Raw genomic sequence first — 9,705 nt, 5'->3', positions numbered from 1 at the left:
TTGTTTCTTGATTGCCTACATATCCTGGAACCGGGCAGAGACGTCCCCCCCCTCCTCCCCCAACCCCGTCCCCCTTTTATGCTGCTTCTTCCTGTATTTGCAGAGGACCTAGCAATGTCAGGCAATAAGGATTTGTTGTTGACTGGTTTGTTGATTGAAGCAAAGACTTGCCTCCACTCGGCTCTCCCACTCAGCGCACTTAATACCCACACCATGTGTGTTTGCTCTTCAGAATGACAGCTTTAACAGTCCCCAAGGGATGGAGAAGGAAACCCGCTCTATGGTAAGGAGGGAGAAGGAAAGAGTTTGGGGGTATTTGTGGCAGATCTGGAAAGGCTACGCAGGAGTTTCTGCTTCCCAGCCGCGGGGGAGCAAGGGCTCTCTGGTGGGAGCCTACTGGGGGCAGAAGCAGCCCTTCCAGGCTGCCCTGTGCTCCCCGCTGGGCCTTTCTCCGACTTGTGCAGATGGGAGATGCACATGGGAGCCTGAGCCTGGGCACAATGGAGGTGGAGAGCTTGCTTCCCCGGCCGAATTCTCTGTCCCATCCGCTCCTCCCCCGGGCTCTCACTACCTGCCTGTCTGCGTGCCAATCCCCAGCAACTCTCCGGGGTCCTGGGGGTGACGTAGAGGCAGCCCTCCCAGGGGCCCTGTCTGGCCTCTCTGGTTTCAGGACTGAGGGGGGGTGGGGTGGGGAACTTGCCTCCAGTTGCCGGCTCTTTCCTCCCAGCCCTTCTTCAGCGGATGTATAGGACCCCTCTCCCAGGGGAGCTCTAGGATCCCATGCTTGTGTGTTTACGGTGTTAGGCTCACTGCCCCTCGACCTTCTCCACTTTCTAGCCAGAAGTGTGGGATTTTCTCAGCTGTCTGAGGGAAAGGAGCTGGAGGGGCCGGGAGAAGCAGGGGCGGGGCTGAAGGAGAAAGGCCGAGGGGCCAGAGGAAGGAGGGAGGAGTTGGGGGGCGGTGGGACGGGAAGAAAGGGACTGGAGTCAGATCCAGTGGAGGGGTCCAGTGCAGCCTGGGATACTTACTGCTTCCCAACTTCCAGCCCTTCCTTGATCACTGCCCCCACCCCCTTCCTCCAACTCGTCCAACTCCTCCTCTGTACTGGTCCTAGCTCCTCCTCTGACCGCCCAGGGCCAGGCTGGCCCAACCTCTCTCTCTTCCCTGGGAGCCCCCCTCTCTAGTCTCCCTCTCAGTCTCCTCCCCGAGTCGGTAGCGAGGGCCGGGCACTCCCTCCCTCAGCTGCGTGCATCTCATACCAACCCTCATTCCTCGCATACCAGTCTTCCTCCTTTCAAACTTGAGGCCCGGGGGGTGGCGAGGGACAGCAGCCTCCCCAAGGCTCTAGCACCCCAGCCCGGCCCCCTGCCACCCCCCCACCCCCACCTCCTCCTGCCAGCAGTCTCATTCCAGGGTTTTCCTGGCTCTTCCCTTGTTCAGGTGAGTAGAGGTATCTGCACAGCAAAGTCCCTTCTTCTGGGATCCCGCCTTTCCCTACTTTCCTCTCTGGCTCCCTCCCTCCACTCTCCACTTCCCCTCTCCCTCTTACCCCTCCTTATCCCTCCCTCCCCTTCCCTTCTCTTTCCCCTTCTCCTGTTTCTCACCCTCCTCAGCTTCTTCTTCCTCATCCTTTGCTTTTTTCTCCTTTCCCAGACCCTGTCTCTCCTTTATCCCGTCCTTCTTTCTCTTTCTAGCTTAACCTTTCTTCGTTCTTTTTCTTCCTGACTCTTATCTTTCCTTTTCTCCTTTTTCTTTTCTTCACTCTTTCTTTCCCCTTTTCTTCTTCCCTTTCACTTCTTCACCTTGTTCTTCCCCCCTCTCCCTCCTTCATACTTCCTTCCCCCCCCCCTTTCTTTCCTCCCATTTCCGTTCCTTGAACCCTGCTTTCTTCCTCCTTCTTTCGTTTCTCTTTCAGAGTTCCCTCTTTCTCTCTTCCAGTTGACTCACCCCTCCAAGAATAGGGATCTTGTGTTTTCCTGTCAATTTGATCCTGGAAAAACTCTTTCCTCTCTCCCTTCCGGCCTTCTGCCTTTCCCCCCTACCCTCAAACTGGGAGCCATGTGTGTGGCAAGTTCTGTGCTATATTGTGAAGATCCTGTCTCTCCCACATTATGCCCTTAGGAAAAGGGCTCTGGTGCCCCCCAGACTACTTTTCCAAGTCTGAGTCTCCTTTCAGGAGTGAGTTTTATATCAAGAATCGGAACCCTAGAATTCTGGCATCCCAACGTGATTTCCCTCGTCCATTCCCTACAGCGTTGCTGGAGAGCTGGAGCCGAGTTGGTGCATCTCAGAGTGCCTCTCCGAACTCACTTAGCACACCATCCCTCTCTCATCCCCCATCCTGGGACAGGTAAGGGACTCTGTTCCCCGGCGGGTTCTAGCCTGGGCAGGAAGGAGAGGTTTGGAGTAAAGCGCGGGAGGATTGGTGTGTGGCATTTGTAGGATCCGATAGAATTGCAGATTTGGAACTGGAAGGGATTTTTAGAGATTCTCTATTCTAAATGAGTGACTGGAGTGTCTAGGGGCTGGGGATGAAAGAAAAGCTGGAGGAGGAAGGGACTTAAAAAGAAAAAGCAGGAAAGCAAAAGCATATGGAGGAAAGAAAAGGCAGAGGAGAATTGTTAGCGAGAATAATGTTAATTCTATGTGAGTTTGGCCAAGTGCTTTATAACTTTACCAAGCCCCAGTTTTCTCATCTGTAAAATAGGGATAACCATACTCGTACATTACTATTCTGATAGAGATCGCATATTAAAAGTGCTTTGTAACTAAACCGTATGTATATTTATATTAGATATGTATAAAAAGACAGTGAGAGAACTTAGAGGTGGTCTACTTCAACCCCTTCATTTTTACAAACCATCAATCAAGCCCGGGAGAAACAGCTAATTCAAGGTTTTATAGGTAATATGGAAATGTGAGTTATTATTATAAGCAGAAACCACCCATCATGTGAAGGGAGGTAGATACAAGTAGAAAAGAAAGGAGTTTGGGGAACAGGGAGGAATTAAAGAGCTGTGAATAAAGGTGAGGGAAGGGATTTCCCATCTGTTACTCTTCTCTGCCAGACTTTTCTTAATTTAACCCTAGAAAAGGGAAGAGTGCTCAGGGGGAGGTATTTGAAGTTCAGTGTGTAATTGTTTTTTTTAGATGAATTTCCAAGTGGCTTAGAAGGCCAATGATGCTTTTCCTTTCCTTTCCTTTCCTTTCCTTTCCTTTTCTTCTGGGAGTTGATAAGAAGCTTCATGGTGGCCATGAGGAAGATAATACTTAATGTAAGAAGGGTCATAGCGTAAACCAGCTATAAAAACTTAAAATCAGCAGAAAGGCAACCCAGAATCTTCCCTGAAACTTTTTTTTTTTTTGGTGAAATAGAGATATTCACTGGAGAGAGGGAGTGGTGGGCAGATGGCTGTGTTTAAAAGTGTGTGGTCCTAAGTCTTACTTTGTATGCATCTTTACATTAATTAGTATGGGTGTGTAAATGTGCCCAACTCTTTTAGTTCCCTTTGAGAAAGTAATGCTAGCTTCTGTCTATGTACACAGGGTGTCTGTGTGGGCAGATTTGTGTTTGAACCTCTCAGTGTGCCGATTTCAAATTGTGAGGGTTTCTCTGAGTGGGTGAATCGTTGTCTTTGTGGGCTGATGCCCCTGTGTCTTTAAATGTGCTTGCCTATTTGTACATGTCTGACCATCCACATATGTCTGAGTGTGAGTATTTCTGGATGTAAATTCGTGTGTATACGTGTATGTGTGTGTGTGAGAGAGAAAAAGAGACACAGAGAGAGATAGAGACAGAGAGAGACCCCCCCCCCCACACACACACACACAGACTAAGAGAAGAGAAATTTAAAAAAAAAAAAAAAGAGGGAGATGGAGAGGAATGGAGAAGCCCAACTTTAGTAGCTCGGAGGTCTAATGATGATGTTTGTGTTGTGTGAACTTTGCTGTGTGTGTGTGTGTTTTATATTGGCGATTTGCTTTGTATTTGGGAAGATTTGTTTACCTCCAAGCCACGTTGGCTTGGTGGTAAAGTCCTTGGTTTTGCGAAAATGTGAAGTTGAGCTCCCTCTTCTATGGGCTTTTGGGAAAACAAGGTACTGAATGGGAAGGATTTTAGGACTGGGACTAGAAGCCGGAAGTAAGAACTGGTAATGTATGGGAATTGAGTTGTAAATCACACGCGGGAGAGAAGGACTCTGGAATCTTTGGAGTTGGGGTAGGAGGGTGCTTTTCAGTTCTTACCCTAATAATGTCTAATGTAACCTTGCAAATAAGGGCAGATTTTTATCAGCCCATCAGGCCAGCTTTTAACCAGCCTGAAGACAGGCTCATTTTTATGACTGGCCAATTGACCTGTGCATGACTCACCACTTTCCCAGGACAGGGGAATGGATGAGTTTCTTTTTACTAGGCTAATTTATTGCCGACCTGTTCTATACTCCCAATTCTGTTTGCCCTTGCCATATGGAAAGCATGTTGGATTCGAAGTCAGGAGCTGGGTGCAAATCTCAGCTCTGGGGATTAATATCTTTATAAACCTGGGCCAGTCATTTCTGGTCTCTGGACTTCAGTTTCCTAATCTGTAAAAGAAGAGACTGGACTCTATTAGATGTCCTTTAAGGGCCATTCCAGCTCTTAAAATGTCATCCTATGAGCCTGTGCTGTTTCATAATAGGGTTGGGTGACTAATTTTTATATTTATCCACTCATATTTGAGTTTTTCTTCCATACTCCCTCTCCCTCCCTTGCTTATCTTTTTAATAAAGATATCTCTAGGATTTCAAAATTTGACCATTCCAGTGAATGGGTTGGTCCAAGAGCTAGATTTTTTTCAAAAAGAAATCTCACATGGCATAGATCACCCAGAGACAGAGGATCTTATTATAGGTAACAAAGCCTAGAATCCAAATTGTGTTCTCTTCTCAATTAAGAGGAGTCATTCTGACCTCCCATTGGGTAGAGCAGGGAGAAAAGCGTGGTGGTTTCTATGTAGTCCATAGCATCATTGGGTGATTCTCTTCAAATGAACAAGAAAGAACTTTATATATAATCATTTGCTTTTCTAAGTGAGGGAAATGAAACCTCGAGAGGTGAAATGATTCGTTCATAGTCACACAGGTTGTTCTATGTGGTCTTCTTTCATTTAAGGGTAAGCTCTCTGAAAACAGGATTGCCTTTTTTTTGTTTGTGTCTATATCCTCATTGATTAGCACAGAGTGGCACGTAGTAAGCTCTTAGTAAATGTTTGTTATTGGCAGAAGCAGGATTTGAACCCATTGCTTCTAAAGTCTAATATTCTTTCATTCTACAAGACCATATCTTCACAAAAGGGAGATAGAAAGATTCCCCAACATAGTTTCCTCACACTTACAACAAACATGAAAACTTGCTAGGTACTAGGGAACTAGGCTTCAACTTCTTTGGTTTATACTTGATTTGCATCTATTTCTTTCTCCCTCTTGCCCTTTATTCTCTTACTCATTTCAGGGAGGAGAGTTTTCTAGTGGGCTTCACTTCACTCTTTATACCACAAAGCCTTGGTTTGGTGGTCAGAATCAGAGATGACTTTAGAGATCATTTAATATAATGCTTATTTTATAGATAAGAAGTCTGGCCCATTGAGGGAAAGTAACTTGACTCAAAGACCATAGTGAGACTTTGACAGAGCTGGACTAGGATGTAGACATACTAAGTCCTGGTCCAGAGAGCCATTTCCCCTGTACTATATTGACTAGTCTGGGAAGGACATCAGCTCAGGTTTGAGAAAAACCCCAGATCATCCCTAGTCCAGAGAGATCCAGTCCTCAAGCTAATCTAAATTCTATCAGGAGCTTCCTAGAGTTATACTAGTTTCTGTCCTGGAGCAGAATTGATAAACCTCAGACCTGAGGCAGAGGGTGGGGAAGCTCTAGCCTGGAGATGACCTAGGTTTATTCTCGTCCAGAGTGAGTTCTTTCTGCCTCTTGGTTTTTTTTTTTTTTTTTAATTTTAGATTCTTTTCCCTCCCCCAACATTTCCTCTACCTATCAAGGAGGAAAGAAACACAAAAACTATTACAAATATGAAATTTTGTAAAGCAGATTTCTGCATTAGCCACATTCTAGGGTGGGGGAAAGAAAGAGGAAACAAAGTTTCCATTTGCACTCTGAGCCCATCAGTTCTCTATCTGGAAGAGAGTAGCATTTTTTATCATAAGTTTTTAGAGTTGTTGTGGATCATTGTGGTCAGTTACTTAGTTTTTCACAGTTGATTGTGTTGTTATTATGTAAATTGTTCTGGTTTTGCCCACTTTCCCTTGCATCTGTTCATAGAAGTCTTCCCAGGTTTTTCTGAAAAATTTCCTTCATCATTTCTTAGAACACAATTGGATTCTGTCACATGTACATCCCATAACTTGTTTAGTCATTTCTCACTTAATGGGCATTCCTTCAGTTTCCATTTTTTTTTTTGTTACCACAAAAAGAGCTGCTATAAATAATCTTTTACAGAGAAGTCCTTTTTCTTTTTCTTTGATCGTTTTGGGATATCAACCTAGTAGTGACTTCCAGTTTTACCTTTTCCTGTCTGTCCTATATATTGCCCACAGATCTCCAGTGCAGAAATCTTTCAAATTCTCCTTATTTCCTATCATGCAAACTGGCCTTCCACATACTGAACTCCTCTCTCTTCTAGTTAGGCCAATCTCCTTATTATTGGTATTATGGTATTGGGAAAGCATTATGGTATTGGGTGATGAACACTGGGTTTTGAACTAGGTAAGACCCAGGTAGGAGTCCCTCCCCTATCTATGTGCTTGGGCATACAGCATTTTACCTTTATGAATCTGAGTTTCCTCATTTGTAAAATGGAGATAGTAATATCTTTATCTCATAACCCTGTTTTGATTTTTAATGTAAAGTACTCTGGATTTAAGGTCAGAGTGCCTGGGTTTGAATCCCATTTCCACTACTTAAAACCTGCAACTTTGTGCAAGTCTCCTCCTTAAGTGTAAGAGCAAAGGAAAGGAAAAAACCAAAACAAAACATTTATTAAATGCCTACAATGTGCCAGGTACTGGGTACTTTACAGAAAGCGCTTCTACTACAGATAGTTCTTCACAACAACTCTCTGAGGTAGATGCTATTATTATCCCCCTTTTAGTTGAAGAAATGAGTCAGATAGAAGTTAATTTGCCCACTGCAAGTAATTTTCTGAGGCTGAATTTGAACTCTAGTCTTCCTGATTCCCGGCTCAGTGCCCTATTCACTGTGTCACCTAGATGTTCTAGTTCAACCTTTCTGGACTTCAATCTCCTCATCTATAAAATAAAAAGATTAGATGATTAGGGGTAGCTGGGTATCATGATGCCAGGTCTGGAGTTGGGAGGACTTGGGTTCAAATTTGACCTCAGACACTTCCTAGCTGTGTGACCCTCAGCAAGTGACTTAACCCTAATTACCTCTGTTGTGCTGTTCTTCTTTCTTAGAATTGATATAGCACAGAAGGTAAGGGTTTAAAAAAATTCCTTCTAGCTCTAAAAATATAAATTATTCTAATTTATATATATATAATTATAAATATAATATATATAATATAATTATATAATAATATATATAAATATAGAATAATATAATTATTCTAATTCTAATGCTCATTCCTCCTGCATGCCTTCAGTCTCCTCTGCTGAAAAGTTGCCCTCTTCTCTCCGTCCTTACCCAAGTCTGAGCCAGCTTAGTTAAGTCCCTGGATCTTTCAGTTGACATAAGCTGGTAGCAAGTAGAAGAGTTACTGAATTAGCCCCAGAGTGCTATGTTATCTTCCATCTCTACCAAGATAAAACAGGAAGGAATTAGATGGCAGGTTTGTTTTCTGGTCCATAATAACAAAAAACTTTTACAGAGTGTTTTACAGTTTGCAAAGCTTTTTACATGAAATTGTCTCATTTGAGTCTCACAACAACCCTGTGAGGTAGGTACTCCAGGCATCATTATCTCCATTTTGCAGGAGAATTACTGAAACTCAGTCTCCCAAAGGTCTAAAGTCACACAGTATCAGAGGCAGAGTCTGACTCCAGGTGTTTCTGGGTTTCCAAGTATAGCGCAATAGCCACAATGCCACATTGCCTTGAGGATTTTAGAATCCAGACCTGCAAGAGAGTTTTAAAAATGTCATCTAGATTGGCCTCTTCATTTTACAGGAAATTAAGGCCCAGAAAGATGAAGTGTTTCCCCATAAAATCACACAGTGATAGCCAGATCTTGAAGCTGGTGTCCTTATTGAAAATCCAGAACTCTTTTGACTCTACTAAACTACCTTCTTTCTAAGAGCTCAAATGCAGCTTTTCTTCCCTGATGTCATCTCTGATTATTCTAGAGCTCCTTGAGTTTCTTCTCATTGCCTTCCTATCTTACTTTATAATCTGTGCTTTAGAATGTAGCACTTTATTATATTGTTGCCTTGTATTGTTTGTGGTAGTTTATTGTAGTTTGTTTTAGCTTTCTAGCTTTCTAAGCTCCTGAGAAATTGGACTTTCTCTTTGCCTCCCATAGCTCAGTCCTGCCATGAACACGTAGGTGGTCAGAAAGTGTTTGTTGAGTGAATAGTAAGCCTCTTCTACCCATTGGCTCCTAGGGCTATACAAGTGATGGGGTGAACACCATTTGCCAGGGGATTCTCATAGCCCTTAAGATGGTAGTATCCTCTTTCTCCTGCTTATGTGCTCTCCTGCTTTAGTCCAGAACACCACTCAACCATCTAGAGTGTCTAGATAATGGGGGTGACTGTTACAATGTTGATGCAACATTATGTCTCTTATAAAGTTAAGATCAAGAGGTAAAATCACCATATCTTAACTCTCCATAGAATTATAGAATGCCAGAGCTATGAAGGAGGCATTGAGTAAAGGAGGTAAAAGAGGGATAAAAGAGAGAGGAAAGAGAAAAAAGAGACCCAGGCAGACAGACAGACAGAGAAAGAGTTTTTGAAAGTTATCACATCTATCTTTGTTTCCACACAGGCTTTATACTTAACCAATTCCAAAATCCAAGGAGTTGTAGCCTGTGATCTTTCATATCCTCCAGGACGCAGGGGAGATTTTCACAAATTCATTTAGCTAAGAATTCTCAGTGCCAACTAGAAAGTTCTGGCCGTGGTTTGCCCTACATCCTCACCCGCATTCTTCTGTGGAGGTGAGTGGTACCACGAGTGTCAGTCCAGTAATCTTTCCTGTAGTTAAAGATAGCTTAAGGCAATTGAAAAATCTGTCACTTTCTTGGGGGCTTCCTTTGCTCATGGTGACATGGTGCTAGTTGAGTCTTGGGGATTACAGCACCCTTGAAGCTTCTGGAATTGGAGTAGAAGATCTGTTCCCCTCCCCTCCCCCCCTTCCCATCTCCTTTCTCTTTGGATTTAAACCAGTCTGAGCAAGGGAGCAGAAAGGATGCTTTTGCAGTGAAAGATAATAAAGACTAGAAGTCTGGTCTTTTGGGTTTTAGTTCCAATTCTCTTTTGGTCTACTTAGAGGGCATCACCTCCTGGACTCTTAGCTTTTCCATTCCGAAAATAAGGAGAATACTATTTTCTTCTTGAGTAAATGATAGCCCCCTTAGTGCCCTATCAGCAATTCGGAAGATACTTTTTGTTTTGTATATTTGCATCAAAATCTACCATGCCTTCGTGTGGGCCTCACGAACCTCAGCAGAGGGGGTACTTAGAATGCTTTGA

The 9,705-nt window shown here is 43.7% G+C and overlaps 1 protein-coding gene across 1 annotated transcript in view; it reads left to right on the top strand.

The window, feature by feature from the left end:
- Positions 1-259: 259 nt before the first annotated feature.
- The window catches only part of TEAD4 (TEA domain transcription factor 4), a 72,866-nt gene continuing 63,420 nt past the window's right edge, over positions 260-9,705 (top strand). Inside the window, exons 1-3 of the mRNA XM_044679092.1 lie at positions 260-618; positions 1,185-1,440; positions 2,122-2,350. Of these exons, the coding sequence (XP_044535027.1) occupies positions 260-618; positions 1,185-1,440; positions 2,122-2,350 (844 nt within the window). The remainder of the gene's footprint in view (positions 619-1,184; positions 1,441-2,121; positions 2,351-9,705) is intronic.

The sequence above is a fragment of the Gracilinanus agilis genome, chromosome 5 (genome assembly GCF_016433145.1).
Source record: "Gracilinanus agilis isolate LMUSP501 chromosome 5, AgileGrace, whole genome shotgun sequence".
Taxonomy (NCBI): domain Eukaryota; kingdom Metazoa; phylum Chordata; class Mammalia; order Didelphimorphia; family Didelphidae; genus Gracilinanus; species Gracilinanus agilis.
This window is presented reverse-complemented; position numbering and strand designations above follow the sequence as displayed.